This window comes from Lissotriton vulgaris, chromosome 4_1 (assembly GCF_964263255.1).
Source record: "Lissotriton vulgaris chromosome 4_1, aLisVul1.2, whole genome shotgun sequence".
NCBI classification, from domain to species: domain Eukaryota; kingdom Metazoa; phylum Chordata; class Amphibia; order Caudata; family Salamandridae; genus Lissotriton; species Lissotriton vulgaris.
In genome coordinates, this window is record NC_141691.1 from 57,233,276 (window position 1) to 57,248,545 (window position 15,270).

The 15,270-nt window shown below is 44.4% G+C and overlaps 1 protein-coding gene across 1 annotated transcript in view; it reads left to right on the forward strand.

Moving 5' to 3' along the window:
* Window positions 1-15,270, forward strand: part of TEX11 (testis expressed 11) — a 1,326,855-nt gene that overhangs the window by 646,962 nt on the left and 664,623 nt on the right. The window contains exon 15 of the mRNA XM_086918299.1: window positions 1,777-1,862. Within this exon, the coding sequence (XP_086774425.1) occupies window positions 1,777-1,862 (86 nt within the window). The remainder of the gene's footprint in view (window positions 1-1,776; window positions 1,863-15,270) is intronic.

Sequence of the window (15,270 nt, forward strand, 5' to 3'; positions counted from 1 at the left end):
ATTATTCTGTCCAACATCTTAGTTTTCTGAGACATGGGGGTCCTTTGTACCAATGCGCCAAACAAATGTGGCTCCACTCTGAGGATCTCATCTACCAATATCTTTAGCTCAGTGTCTGTGAACTGTGGATTCTTCTTAGGGGGCATGGTGATGGGTGGTGATGAGGAGTGATTTGGGTGGGTGAGTGTTTGTCTGTTTTGGATGTGTGTATGTGTGTAAGTTTTTGGAGTGGTGATGACGGTGTGTGGGTTGTGTGATGGGTGAGTTGTGTGTGTCAGTGGTTGGTGTCACAAGTTGTGTGCTGGCTGCTCTGTTGTATTTGCAAAGGATCATGATAGTGTTTTTTTTTTACCTTTTTATAGGTGGAGTTGTGGGTGTGTCTTTGTGTGTTTTTTTAGGTATTTATTGACTTTGTGATTGCTTGACTGGTCCTTTTTTTGTGTTTTTTACGTTGTTTTTGTTGGTCTTGTTGGAGAAGTTCTTCTGACCAAGTCGGACGCTCATGTTGGCTTGTGTGGCCTGCTCCTTGTATTTCACACTGGTTTTGTTATGTGTTGCATGCGAGTCGATTGCGGTGGTCTCTTTCGCTTCAGGTACGTTTTCTGTCCGTGTCGGTCGTGCGGCTTGGGCTCCTTGCGATTCGGTCGGATTTCATACGTTTGGCATTGTACTGTGCGAGTCGGACGTCGCGGTCGGGTTCATTCCGGGTTGGGTTCGGTCGGTGCGGCTCGTGTCCATTTTCCGATTGGATGGATGACTTTTGTACGGCTCGGTCATACGGCTTGGTTTCCGTACGGCTCGGTCGTAGATCACCGGCTTTGCATCGTACTGCACGGGTCGTAGGGTGCCGGTAGGTGTCGGCCGGACTCCGTTCCGTGTTCGAGTCGGTCGGGGCGGTTTCCAATCGGAATCGACCCTCAAGTGTTATTGGTGTGATGCACCAGGGCACATAGCTTCCAGCACAAAATGTTTGGGTAGAAATGCCATTTGTAAAATATGTGGTAAAAGAGGTCATTTTGCTAAAGCATGTAGGAAAAAAATGCCCTTTGTACAAGAAGTTGATGATTTTTGCAAAGATATTCATGAAATTATACTTTTTATTGATGATGTTAATATTTCTCGAGTAGGTTCTTGAAATATCATACCTGAATACAATGTTAGTGTCATCATTGCTGAAAGCACAGATAAGCTAGAAAAACCGCATTATGTCATCAATTTAAACTCAAAGAGTGTGAGAATGTTAATTGACTCCGGTAGTCTATATACATTGTTGTCCAAAGAAGCCTATTTTGGGACATGGGGTGCATCAAGTTATGAAGAAGATTGGGATGCTCCTGATATTAAAGCTGTAGGCTATGGTGGGAAGACAATAGACATCCTAGGTCTTAAATGGATGGTGATCGAATTTAAAAGTACAAAAGTGTTTGTGGCCGTGCTTATTTAACCAAACAAAGATCTAACCTGTTAGGATGGCGTCACCAAAAAGATTTAGGAATTATGCTGAATCCTAATGCTGCTAAACCTGTAGGTTCTATTATAGTACACAATGTTGAGAATTACGATTCTCTGATAAACATATATTTTTCGGCTGTATAGCTAAGGGGTTTGTCATCTATTGTTTGTTCTGTTTTGAATCTTTGTTAATTAATATAGGTATGTAATAGCAATGATACTATTTGCAGGAGGCCTCACTCCTTGTTGATTAATAGCTATACTTAGAAGATCATTGATCTAAAATAGCCCATTGAAGCAATCATATGTCTGTGCTTATTTTAGGTCACTTCTCTGGAAAACAGCTATCCATGGAAACTCTGAATCATCTACACATAATTCTGTGGGACCAAGCTGCCAAACATTTTGAGGTTTAGAAATAAAATAATTATTTGTTTTTATGTACATCATATATTTAATATGGACTAAAGAGCAATACATCTGTTTATTCTATACATTTCTGCCTACCTCTGAAGCCAGTTATGTTACAAATGCAATATGTCACTTTTATTGTGTGCATAATTATGTGTTTGTGTATATATATACATAATATATATAACATCATAATTAATATATGTGAAGGTTTTAGCTTGCTAGACAACATGAACTATAACTTGCTCTGCTATCATGCACAGTTTTCTCATAAATTATGTCATTTGAGATGGCATGAATATTATTATGAATGCTATGATTCAATGTAGTACAAGTGATGTAATATGAAAGGGTAAAGCTGTGCATAGGGATGTTATAGATATAGTTATAGATTTTTTTCTTTTTAAGTTTCGCCAGTACTGCTGTACTATCTCGGTAATACTATGGTACCACGTAAATATAAGAAAGCTTCTGATTGGCTGTAAACATTGGTTTTTGAACCAGTAGAAAACAGGGTTTTATTTTAGTGTGTTGTTGTTATTGTTATGCTTTTGGCTGAAGCAGAACTATAACAGTTGTGTAGCTGCTTTCACTGTTTTTGGCTGTTCTTGACAACAATGGCAGATGCCTCAGGCTGCAATGAAGGAGGAAGACGAAGCCAATGCACAGGAAGATCAAGAACTGGAGCAGAGAAAACAGTGAAAGGAGTCTGTGGTATGTCAATTCTTTTCCCTTCCAGTGGGGGAGAAGGAAGTAAACGCGAGGCATGTGATACGCACCTTATGCCACAAAGTGATTTCCTGGGGGACTGTCCAGCAGTACTCGTTAGGTACAACTGGAATGTGGAAATTCTTTTGTGCCATGCATTCTACCTGCTTTGCTTGGGCTGAATGAAAAAGGGAGTTGGAATTGGCTCAATTAGATGTGGCAACCAAGACACAGCTGCTAAAGTCCCAGCTGCTTCACATCCACTTTGGCCATACAAACTCTAGTAGCGAGAATACTGCTATTGACGCCTGAGGCTTGAGCCGGGCGGTTACTCTTTTTACCTAGTCTTAAAATTTATTGTGAGCACTCTCCTTTGTGTCCTCTCCCCCCCTGCACCAGCGCGCGGATTTATAGCGGCGCTTGCTGTCTTTTAACCGAATGAGGGTGAAGGCATTCATTCATTCCTTTTTAAAAAAATAAACATTACCTACTGAATTTTGCTCGGTGTTGGCTGCTCCCCTGGCTTCCCCCAGAGAGACCGGCCGATTGCAGGGCCGTTTCACCTGGGGCCCGGGCTGAGTTACAGCAGCGGCCATTTTGGGTAGGGCTATCCTCCCTTGGGGCGAGAGTCGCCACTATAAAAACAAATGGCTATGACTCCGCGCAGCGGACGCGTTCAGCGAGCGTGCCGTATTCGCGCCGGAGTCAAGCCAGAGTCCAGCCCGTCTGCGCCCCTCCGCGACAGAGCGGGGCGCGGGCGGGAACCTCTGGTCCTTCTACGCCATCTGGCACGATGGGATCGTACAAATACTGTTCACAATATACTAAACAGGAGTTACTGTCTTTACGCCCTAGTGAGGTGACCAACTGTCATCACTCTTTGCAAGCTGACTTACTACCTCCGTCATGTGCTCATTGTGATCAGACCTTTCGATTCCCTATGAAGGATAAGCATGAAATACCCAAATCTAACATGTTACTACTGAATTGCAGATCAATGAAAAAGCATAAACTAGAAATATCTGATTTATTAACTACGAGGAGCCCTGATGTGCTCTTTCTTACCGAGACGTGGATGGACGAACATTCGTCTCCTGAAGCCCTCAAGGCCACTCCTCCAGGCTATTGTCTACTTCGACTAGATAGATATAAACAAAGAGGGGGGGGGCTAGCCCTCATTCATAAGACTGAGCTAGAATGCACCTTAGTGAAAGCCACGTTACCTAACAGTGAAAGCGGCCTCTTCACTATCAAATTGGGACCTAGAAATGTTACTAATGGTCTGCTGATATACCGCCCTCCTGGAGGGGCAGGACAGTTTGGTAACCAGCTTTTAGATTTTATTACTCAACCGGCACTCCGATACAAAAAATTCATTATTCTAGGCGATTTAAATCTCCATCTGGATGATAGTGAGTGCAGGGAGGCACAGGATGTGGCTGCAGCATTGACATCTTTGGGGCTCAATCTGCAATCTACTGCTCCCTCACACCATCTTGGCCATCTCCTGGATCCCATTTTTGCTAACTGGGAGGGCATTAAAGTCTCCTCTCCAGTCAGAATAATCTGGTCAGATCACTATATCATTCCGTTCTCTATAGAAAACACGCCTCCAGAAAATAGCCCCACCAAACACCCCCCCACACCCGAAGCGGAGAAAATGGAAAATTTTTAATCAAGAGGCATTTAAAAGTGCCCTATTAGAAAATCCCCCCCCCCCTCCCAAAAGGAACTCTCTTCAGGAGGCATGGAACAACTATGAAAAATGGATGTCCACTGCGTTGGACGTAATAGCTCCCTGGACTTCTAAGCCTCCTACCAGGCAATCTAAAACCGCCCCCTGGTTCTCAGAAATACTTAAACTTGCCAAAGCCAGATGTAAAAACTTAGAACGTAGCTGGAGGAAAAACTACAATCCTGAGGATAAATTACATTATTGAAGGGAATTAAAAAAATACCAGAAATTAGTGAGATTAGAAAAAAGTTGCCACTTTAAGAGCAGAATTGATTTAGCGGATAATCCCACTAGAGAACTCTTCACTATCTATAGAGAGCTTACGGTCCCGACCAGACTTGAAGCCCAAGATACCTACTCGAGGAAGTTGTGTGACTCTATCGCTGATTTCTTTGTAGGCAAGATCGACAAAATCCATGCTACTTTTACAGAGGACGAGGACCTCTCGAGCAAATTTACGGAAGCTATAGACACCTACACGGGGAACTCTCGTCTCACATGCTTCATAACACCCGAGAGGCAGGAATTATTAGGCATCACCAACAGCATACAATCTGGCTCGCCTTGTGACGTTTGCGCGCCGGCTCGATGCAAAGGAGTCATGGAGACTATGATCATCGATCAGATTAGTCACATTGTGTCGCTCTCCTTCCAAGAATGCCGGGTATTGGACGTGTGGAAAACAGCCCAGGTCATCCCTCTTAAAAAGAAATCTAACATCCACATTTCCCAATTCCAGAATCTCCTTCCTATTTCCCTTCTCCCCTTTTGTGCGAATATTGTGGAAAAGGTGGTCAATAGGCAGCTCATGAGATATTTGGAGGAACAATCTCTCCTTCACCCCACTCAATCGGGTTTTAGAGCCGGCTACTCTACGGAGTCAGCCTTACTCTTCTCTAATGGTTCATTAAGGCTTCTCAAGGCTCATCCCTGAGTCCGACACTATTTAATATCTACGTGTCGGACCTTGCAAATGTCATCAAAGCATTTGGGATGAGCCTGACCTCCTACGCCGATGACACCCAATTGGTACTGGCTATCAAAGGGGACGGGGAGGAAGTGGCCAATCGATTCACGAGAGGAATGATGGCAATAGGTGACTGGATGGCCACGAATTGTCTGAAACTCAATTCAGAAAAAACGGAAGTGGTCATCTTCGGTCACCTCTCCCCGGGCTGGTCACCTGTCTGGTGGCCACCATCTTTCGGTCCCCCGCCGAGTCCAGCTAGCAAAGTGAGAAATCTAGGCGTCATCTTCGATGCTGGCCTCAATTTTATGGCACATGCGAATAAAACTGCGGCTTCAGCTCATATGAAATTGAGAATGATTAGGAAAATACTACCTTTCCTACCGAACTCGGCCGGGAAAACACTGGTCAGCTCACTAGTCCTGTCCTCCTTGGACTATTGTAATGCTCTATTCTTAAATGCCCAAGTCCGAGTGACAAATAAGATGCAGTCAATCCAAAATGCAGCCGCACGAATGCTGGCTGGGATCCCCAAGTTCGCACCAGTTACAAACATCATTAGGGATCTCCATTGGCTCCCGATACGCAGCCGTATCAAATTCAAATCGCTGTGTATTGTTTACAAGTCACTCAATAATCAAGCTCCCCACTTTCTCAAACAGAATCTTCTCCATCATGTCCCAACCCGATCTCTTCGTTCCTCTATTCAGAACTTCTTGGCTGTGCCTTGCACTAGAACAGTCACCTGGGGCGACAGGCGTTTCCTGGTTGCCGCCCCTAGACTCTGGAACACCCTTCCTGCACATATCCGAGCAAGTCCCTCCCTGTTCACATTCCGCAAACAGCTAAAGACGTGGTTATTTGACCAATAGCCTTGTATATCTTCTTTACCCAGTTGCTGATCCATCCCTTAACTAGCGCCGAGACGCCCACGGGTATTCGCCGCGCTCTACAAATGTCAATAAATAAATAAATAAATAATGAGTGCCTTAGACAAATAGTGGATGAAGGAGAGACAGCAGCGTTGGTCCTATTAGATCTTAGTGCAGCCTTTGACACCGTGCTGCACACAACGCTGCTGTCTCGGCTGTCTGACATGGGAGTGGAGGGACAGGCCTTGGCCTGGATAAAGTCTTTCTTGGCCAACAGGAGTTTTCAGTTGCACTGTCCCCCATTTCAAATCTTCTCTTAGGAAGGCAAGCCATGGGGTTCCTCAGGGCTCGAGTCTGAGCCCTACCTTATTTAACATCTACATGGAACCCCTGGCTCGCATTGTTGAAGCATTTGGGGTGGGCATTGTCAGCTATGCCGATGACACCCAATTGATGTTCAAGCTCACTTCCGACCACAGAGAAGATGCCACTAATTTTCCAACTGTCTGTCATCAATAGCATCATGGATGAACAGCAATTGCCTGCGCCTTAATGGCGATAAAACAGAGCAGCTGGTGGTAGGGAAATCAGTTTCAGCATGGTCACACATGTGGTGGCCTACGGAACTAGGCAACCCACCCTGTCCTGCGGATTCGGTGCGCAATCTGGGCATAATACTTGACTCAGATCTCTCCTATAAATCTCATGTAAGTAAAGTGACAGCCAGATGCTTCAGCATACTGAAAGTCCTCCGTAAGGATTTAGACCTCCTTCCCTTTGAAGCCAGAAAGACCATCGTCCATGCCTTGGTGACCCCCCATCTTGGCTATGGGAATGCTCTGCTTCTAGGTTTGAGCAAAAAAGGCCTACACCAACTCCAGTGTGCGCAGAACGCTGCCGCTCGTCTTGTGCTCAGACTCCCTCGCAGAGCATCTGGGAAATCCGCTCTGGCTAAACTCCACTGGCTCCCTGTTAAGGAGCGAATCAAATTCAAGTCCATCTGTTTTGTGCATCGAATTGCCCATGGCAAAGGTCCGGACTATTTGAAAAATCTTCTCACTATACATCGCCCTATCAGGAACTTGAGATCGTCCGGAACGATGTTGTTTAAGCTCCCCAGAATCACCAGAGCTAGGATGGGTGGATGTTCGTTCAGACACCTGGCTTCCAAATGCTGGAACGAACTCCCGCTCGACCTCCGAATGGAACCTTCTGAAATTAGGTTCCGGGGAAAACTTAAAACGTTCCTGTTCCCTCCTGCATAACCCCCTTTCCCTTCTCTGCACCTTCTACGGCTTACTCTTGCTCCTGCCTCTGGCGATTTAGCAGTATTTAGCGCGGGGACACACTGATTTTTTGTGCAGCCAGGCGCTTTAAAAATGGTTTTATTATTATTATTATTATTATTAGTACCTCCATCGACTACATTAACACCATCTGCAATTCCACCACCTGGTTCGGCATTCGCTGTACACCTCCTGAGGCAAGACCGCCACTCCATGAAAGTACAGCAACAAACTGCTTGTACTGTCAAACTGTGATAGTGGCAGGGGAGAGTGCCCTTAATATCCACAGAGAGCTAGTAATAGCTCACTGCTGCCCTCTCCAAAACCCCTAAGGATGTTTTTTATTTTGGCATTGGGTTTTGTTGTGCCTTGTTGGGTGCGTTGTTTTTTTTTTTATTGTGGGTCCGGTTGACCTATAGTTAAAAAAAAAAATCAAGAAAACAATTAGAAAAGGAAAAGAGGAAAAACAAAAGTTATTTTTAGAACTATTTTCATCACAATAAAGAGCTGGTATTATCGTAACTTTTTCCTATACAGGTTCAGTGATTAATATGAATAATATATATGAAAGAAGAGTAAAGGAGATAAAGGAGAAGGTAAGCGAAGGGTAAGTTATGTTATGTGGATAGTAAAAAATATTTCTATTTTGTATTTTGTTAGTAGTAAATTTTTAGTTCAATAACAAAAACAGACAAGGAATATTTACTTTGTTCAAATACATACTTAATTAGTGCAACTAATTTTATTCAGTGTTCTTCAGATGGTAGTAACAATCAAGTTACTGATATATGTGATCATTAAGAACCTAATAAGGTGCAGATAAGAGGTCAATTTTGGTCATCATCAAACACTTCAGACAAACACAAATCAAATAGATTATGAAAAAACCTGTTTAAATTCTGTGCTTGTTCAACTGTAAGCTGTACTAATAGTATGAAAGCAAATAGTAGTAAGTAACTCAATTTCTTATCTAAAGCAGTAGAATTCTTTAAAAACCATCAACCATGCTCCATCAACTATGCTAGGTCACATAATGACATATCTACTGTTGGTACTATGTACTATATTCAGTCCCTATTTCCTATATTTAGATGGCTGTACCTAGCATTAAAATTGTGTAATTAGAATTTGTACATAACAGTTGTATAGATGCAGGGCCGGACTGGCCGCTGCGGGCACCGGGCAATCCCCCGGTGGGCCGCAAGGGAGGGGGCCGGTTTTGGGCACCTGGGGGCCGTTTTTGTTACTGGGCCGTGTAACAAAATCGCCCGAAACCCGACCCTGGCAAAGAGCTCGGGTGCAACCCCAACCACCCCCCCCCCCTGCCGAGCACTTTGCCAGGGCCGGTTTTGGTTCCCAGTCCGGCCCTGTATAGATGTTTAGGCATTCTGGGCCTAATTGCAATGTCGGTCGGAACGCATCCGACCGATGGTCGGAGGCTTTCAGTCCGACATTGTAGGTTTAAAGCAGAGGTCTTCAATCTGTGGGGCACGACCCCCAGGGGGCCCTGGGAAGGGGGTCACGCATTTTCATGCTTTACTTCTGTCTGGAACCTAAAACGTGAAAAGGAAAAAAACAACCATCCGGGACACTTCGATGCTTCAGCCAAAGTTAATGGAGTCTCCTGTGCTCTGAAAGGAAAAGGAAGCAGACTGGTAAAACAATCCTTCATGCCAAGGTGCCTGCTTGCCTGAATGATTTGTGTGTGTTAATCTGCAAATGTTAAGGGTGCTTGGGAGCGGTTCTGGCTTTAATTGCTGGAATCACTCCAAGCATTGTGATGGCAAATATTTTTTTTTTTTTTAGTGGTAGTAGGAAGAGTTAACATCGGGGCTGTGAAGTGCATGATTTTAATTGTAATTGCATTTACACAGCGCTTAGCACCCCTGACAAGGTGTTGAAGGGACAGTTATGGAAAAAAAAATATTGCATTATTTTTGGTCTGGTATTTATTAATAAAATCTACATTTTGGAAGCTCCGTTTTATTTAACACTATTTACGCAGTTTGTAGCAGTCTCTCTTATAATGCGTGTAAATCAAGTGTAAAATAATGACTTACAATTTCTCAGTGCTTTCGGTCACAGGTTGTGACCTCGTAGCACTAAAAATACACTAGTCCGTATTCTCCACTGCACCAACCAAATTCAATTCTGTGGCTCTCTGGTTACACACAGATCTCTGCAGTGCATTAACTAACAGAAGTTATCCTAATGTATTACAGTGCATTTCTCACTGAGTAACAACTCTTTAAAATTTAATTTTCGTTTCATCTAGCCATCAATACTAATATAATAAAGAGAGAGCCCAAACCTTTGAGGCGGGTAATCTCAGGAACCACAGCACCAATCACAACACCCAATACAGCTTTGGAAAGGGCAGTTGCAGCAGAAGGACATAGGCTATGCAGACTCCCACCATATACATTTTTAAAGGTAAAAGAACCGTGCCAGCAAAGTAGTCCCTTGTGGGTGTGTCTGCGTTGTGCTGTGGTCGTGTGCTAGGGGCGTGACAAACGCTGGGGGCGTGTGGTACGTTCCGCCCTTCATGCCATGTCTCATATCGTGTGCTGTGGGCGTGGGCGTGTGTGGGCGCGGGATTACGGAAAAAAAAGCGAGCATTGTGCCCAATATTTCATTGTTTTTTCTTCCCAGGTTCTGCACATTCCAGCTCCGGGTGTGCTTGCCCCGCGCTCCCAGTGACGTGTACCTGCTTTACTGTATTGAGGTCAGGAATGGCGCTATTCCCAAGGGCCGGAAGGAGCGCAAAAGGGGCTATTGTGCAGGCAATGTAATCTCGCCTTAACTTCCGGTGACGCCTGAAGCACACACTGGAGATTTTCCACTTCTGTTGCGCACAGGCCTCGCGCCACGCACAGCCGGACACAAGGCCCGCCTCCATGGAAATAGCAAGAAAGGGACTATCCCTCCCCCGGGAATATGTGATGATATTCCGCAAACCAACATCCCGCATACCATCACTCTGCAATTTTTATAACGCAGGACTATTACTCCGCAAAGACATCATTTCTAAAACTTTTACAACGCATATGACTTTATCACGCATGCCATTATAACGCAAATGCATGTGTGGTAAAGTCATATACATTATAAAAGTACATTATTAAAACATCAAATATATGTTTGTATATATATATATGAAACAAAGTTGCTCTCGCAGTGAGGACACCCACGCCACATGGGTGGGAATACCGAAGAAACATCGCGAGTAAAAGTATTAATTGCAACAGCTGTCTATCCACCGAGAAGCCAGAGCCAGTGAACAAGGGTGACAACACGCTCGAAACGCGTATGGTGTATATGGCAAAATTCTGCTGAGGAAGAAATGAACATTGATGCTGCTGCCTGTGTCACCATTAAAGGCTAAATGAAAAAAACGGCGCGTGGGTGTCTTCAATTGCGAGAGCAAATTCGTTTCATATAAAGTGGCTGGCTCGAGGCCACGAAGACAACCCCCCTGCTCCTGAGCTGGTCCATGCGCTCATTGAAATTGGAGCACGTTGAAGGAGCACGGTTGCCGGTTAGACGAGGTATAAGAGAAGCAGCACGTTGGTCATACCATGAATCAGCAACACGAAGGTATTGATAATAACGGAAGGAGAGTGACAGCAAGCACCACTAAGGATAGAAAAGGACTACATGAACAATGATGCATAGCGCCACATGGGCGGGAATACCGAAGAAACATTGCGAGTAAAAGTATTAATTGCAACAGCTGTCGATCCACCGAGAAGCCAGAGCCAGTGAACAAGGGCGACAACACGCTCGAAACGCGTATGGTGTATATGGCAAAATTCTGCTGAGGAAGAAATGAACATTGATGCTGCTGCCTGTGTCACCATTAAAGGCTAAATGAAAAAAACGATTCAGAAAAGGGGGTGGTGATGGACAGAGTATCTGAATTAAGCAGAACACTCATACCCAGTCAACAGATCAGGGCTTGATCCATCACCGTTTTTTAGCTCACTGCACCATCCCAGCTCAGAACCTGGCTACATGCAAATTAGTCTGTCCCTGGCCCAGTGCATCATGGGAACAGGGCAGACCAAACTACCAAGCCAATTCTTTTACTGGAAAGGAAACAAGCTTCCGGGGACCGATTTCTGGCATTACAGCCGTCTTCGGCCCGGCTTGCTTGAATCCTGATGGTGCAGTGAGCAAGGGACTCATGTCTGAGCATACCCTTCCACGCTTATGGTGGACAAAACGATTCAGAAAAGGGGGTGGTGATGGACAGAGTATCTGAATTAAGCAGAACACTCATACCCAATCAACAGATCAGGGCTTGATCCATCACTGTTTTTTATCTCACTGCACCATCCCAGCTCAGAACCTGGCTACATGCAAATTAGTCTGTCCCTGGCCCAGTGCATCATGGGAACAGGGCAGACCAAACTACCAAGCCAATTCTTTTACTGGAAGGGAAACAAGCTTCCGGGGACCTGTTTCTGGCATTACAGCCGTCTTCTGCCCGGCTTGCTTGAATCCTGATGGTGCAGTGAGCAAGGGACTCACGTCTGAGCATACCCTTCCACGCTTATGGTGGACAAAACGATTCAGAAAAGGGGGTGGTGATGGACAGAGTATCTGAATTAAGCAGAACACTCATACCCAGTCAACAGTTCAGGGCTTGATCCATCACCGTTTTTTAGCTCACTGCACCATCCCAGCTCAGAACCTGGCTACATGCAAATTAGTCTGTCCCTGGCCCAGTGCATCATGGGAACAGGGCAGACCAAACTACCAAGCCAATTCTTTTACTGGAAAGGAAACAAGCTTCCGGGGACCGGTTTCTGGCATTACAGCCGTCTTCGGCCCGGCTTGCTTGAATCCTGATGGTGCAGAGAGCAAGGGACTCATGTCTGAGCATACCCTTCCACGCTTATGGTGGACAAAACGATTCAGAAAAGGGGGTGGTGATGGACAGAGTATCTGAATTAAGCAGAACACTCATACCCAGTCAACCGGCCAGAAACCGGTCCCCGGAAGCTTGTTTCCTTTCCAGTAAAAGAATTGGCTTGGTAGTTTGGTCTGCCCTGTTCCCATGATGCACTGGGCCAGGGACAGACTAATTTGCATGTAGCCAGGTTCTGAGCTGGGATGGTGCAGTGAGCTAAAAAACGGTGATGGATCATGCCCTGATCTGTTGACTGGGTAGGAATGTTCTGCTTAATTCAGATACTCTGTCCATCACCACCCGCTTTTCTGAATCGTTTTGTCCACCATAAGCGTGGAAGGGTATGCTCAAATGTGAGTCCCTTGCTCACTGCACCATCAAGATTCAAGCAAGCCGGGCCGAAGACGGCTGTAATGCCAGAAACCGGTCCCCGGAAGCTTGTTTCCTTTCCAGTAAAAGTATTGGCTTGGTAGTTTGGTCTGCCCTGTTCCCATGATGCACTGGGCCAGGGACAGACTAATTTGCATGTAGCCAGGTTCTGAGCTGGGATGGTGCAGTGAGCTAAAAAACGGTGATGGATCAAGCCCTGATCTGTTGACTGGGTAGGAGTGTTCTGCTTAATTCAGATACTCTGTCCATCACCACCCCCTTTTCTGAATCGTTTTGTCCACCATAAGCGAGGAAGGGTATGCTCAGATGTGAGTCCCTTGCTCACTGCACCATCAGGATTCAAGCAAGCCGGGCCGAAGACGGCTGTAATGCCAGAAACCGGTCCCCGGAAGCTTGTTTCCTTTCCAGTAAAAGAATTGGCTTGGTAGTTTGGTCTGCCCTGTTCCCATGATGCACTGGGCCAGGGACAGACTAATTTGCATGTAGCCAGGTTCTGAGCTGGGATGGTGCAGTGAGCTAAAAAACGGTGATGGATCAAGCCCTGATCTGTTGACTGGGTAGGAGTGTTCTGCCTAATTCAGATACTCTGTCCATCACCACCCCCTTTTCTGAATCATAAATGAAAAAAACGGCTCGTGGGTGTCTTCAATTACGAGAGCAAATTCGTTTCATATAAAGTGGCTGGCTTGAGGCCACGAAGACAACCCCCCTGCTCCTGAGCTGGTCCTTGTGCTCATTGATATTGGAGCACGTTGAAGGAGCGCGGTTGCCGGTGAGACGAGGCATAAGAGAAGCAGCACGTTGGTCATACCATGAATCAGCAACCCGAAGGTATTGATAATAACGGAAGGAGAGTGACAGCAAGCACCACTAAGGATAGAAAAGGACTACATGAACAATGATGCATAGCGCCACATGGGCGGGAATACCGAAGAAACATCGCGAGTTAAAGTATTAATTGCAACAGCTGTCTATCCACCGAGAAGCCAGAGCCAGTGAACAAGGGCGACAACACGCTCGAAACGCTTATGGTGTATATGGCAAAATTCTGCTGAGGAAGAAATGAACATTGATGCTGCTGCCTGTGTCACCATTAAAGGCTAAATGAAAAAAACAGCGCGTGGGTGTCTTCAATTGCGAGAGAAAATTCGTTTCATATATATATATATTCACTGAAAAAACCATGGGTTATAGACCATATATAGTTAGGAATTAGCATTTACAAAACCTTATTTTACTCACACAAAACCATTGAAATTCCATAAATAGTTAGTTGCACTAACTATATATCGCGCACCCGCAATCCACTGCTGATGATGTCACATATTACATCATTCATGACATGGTCAGTGACATTACTGATGACATCACTGATGACATCTCAAATGACATCACTGATGACATCACTGATGACATCTCAAATGACATCACTGATGACATCACTGATAACATCTCAAATGACATCACTGATGACATCACTGATGACATCTCAAATGACATCACTGATGACATCACTGATGATATCATTCATGTGACAATACAATGCATCTCCTCACACTTTAATATAACCTCTGTTACATCCAGTGTAAAATACAGAATATAATTTTTTAAACCATTGACACACCAATACTAGTTACTACATACGCACTCACTGATTCCTATGTCTACACACACATTCACTCATTTACCCATACAATCATTCATACATACAATCACTCATCTTTACAACACTATCATATGCACTCATACACCTATACAGACACTCACACTCTGCCACTCATCCATGGAGTTACTCACACACCTAGTCAGTCCTGTAAAGAATCAATCACACTTCCATTTTCTAATCAATACATTTAAACATAGAGTACCTTACATTTTCAAACATATACTAACACATACTTACTCTCTTATACAATCATTGATACAAGAACACATTGATCTGCACAGAGTCACACATCTCCCAGCCAGCCACACACACACTCAGTCTCCCATACAAATACTTCGACAATCAATCAATAACCCATATAGTTACTCATATAGCTACTGATCAACACATGCAGCAGTTTACAGAACAACAGACATAATGATGCACAAATTAAGACAGTTTAGTCACTAACCCATGCACTCAGTGAGACACATTTAATCACTCACTCATACAGTCAGTCACGCACCTACTAAATCCTTCATCCAGACACTTCTACATCTACTCATTCTTTAATATGTAAAACATATTTAAACTTTACAGAAACACACAGTCACTGGATGATGTCATCAGTGATGTCATTTGAGATGTCATCAGTGATGTCATCAGTGATGTCACTGACCATGTCATGAATGATGTAATATGTGACATCATCAGCAGTGGATTGCGGGTGCGCGATATATAGTTAGTGCAACTAACTATATATGGAATTTCAATGGTTTTGTGTGAGTAAAATAAGGTTTTGTAAATGCTAATTCCTAACTATAAATGATCTATAACCCATGGTTTTTTCAGTGAATTTTCAAGGTTTTGTAAATGCTAATTCCTAACT